The following is a 630-nucleotide window of genomic DNA, read 5'->3' on the forward strand; positions in this document are numbered from 1 at the left end:
ACATTTCAAAAGAGAAGGTTATTGGAGGATTTTTAAGGTGGTGAGGGAATCAGCAGATGAGGCGGAACCGGATAACGTAAGTTAGAAAATGTAACGGACATAATTTGTTATCCAGCGGTTCCTTTGATCCCAAGGATAAGGTCCGGTGAAGTTTATTTTGCGGATTAAGGAGTTTTAGTGCTGTATTTCCCAAGGTTGTTTCGGAATTTTTATTGGGGAAAGACAAAAAAAAGGTTTTACGATTCGGAATAGTTTGTTGTTTCCTGACAGAGGAGGCAAAGATAGAGTGCATGAGTCATGTCTGCACAGGACGTAACAACTCCATACTTTTCAAAGTTGGCGACAACTTCTGTCATTTCTGTCCAAACTACACATAACATTTATTACATAGGATCGTAGTGTATACAACAATGATTATCACTGTCCTTACATTAAAATAACAGAATAAAAAATATTCACTTACTACCATGTGCCAGAATAACTGCACAGTAACCTCCCAGTCCGCTTTTTTTAACACTTTATCCATAGTTGCAAAATGCATCTTGATAACACAGTTTTTCGGCCATTTTAATTGAATTTGTGTTCCTTGATCTATGATGCCTTGCAAACCATCATCGTCAAGTTGAGAAA

At 37.3% G+C, this 630-nt stretch overlaps 1 protein-coding gene across 1 annotated transcript in view; it reads right to left on the reverse strand.

Annotated features, from left to right (window-relative positions):
* Positions 1-367: 367 nt before the first annotated feature.
* LOC116851595 overlaps positions 368-630 on the reverse strand; it is an 867-nt gene continuing 604 nt past the window's right edge. The window contains exon 2 of the mRNA XM_032831161.1: positions 368-609. Within this exon, the coding sequence (XP_032687052.1) occupies positions 368-609 (242 nt within the window). The remainder of the gene's footprint in view (positions 610-630) is intronic.

Source organism: Odontomachus brunneus, unplaced genomic scaffold (assembly GCF_010583005.1).
Source record: "Odontomachus brunneus isolate Ranch 3 - 2012 unplaced genomic scaffold, Obru_v1 Obru_scaffold_179, whole genome shotgun sequence".
Taxonomy (NCBI): domain Eukaryota; kingdom Metazoa; phylum Arthropoda; class Insecta; order Hymenoptera; family Formicidae; genus Odontomachus; species Odontomachus brunneus.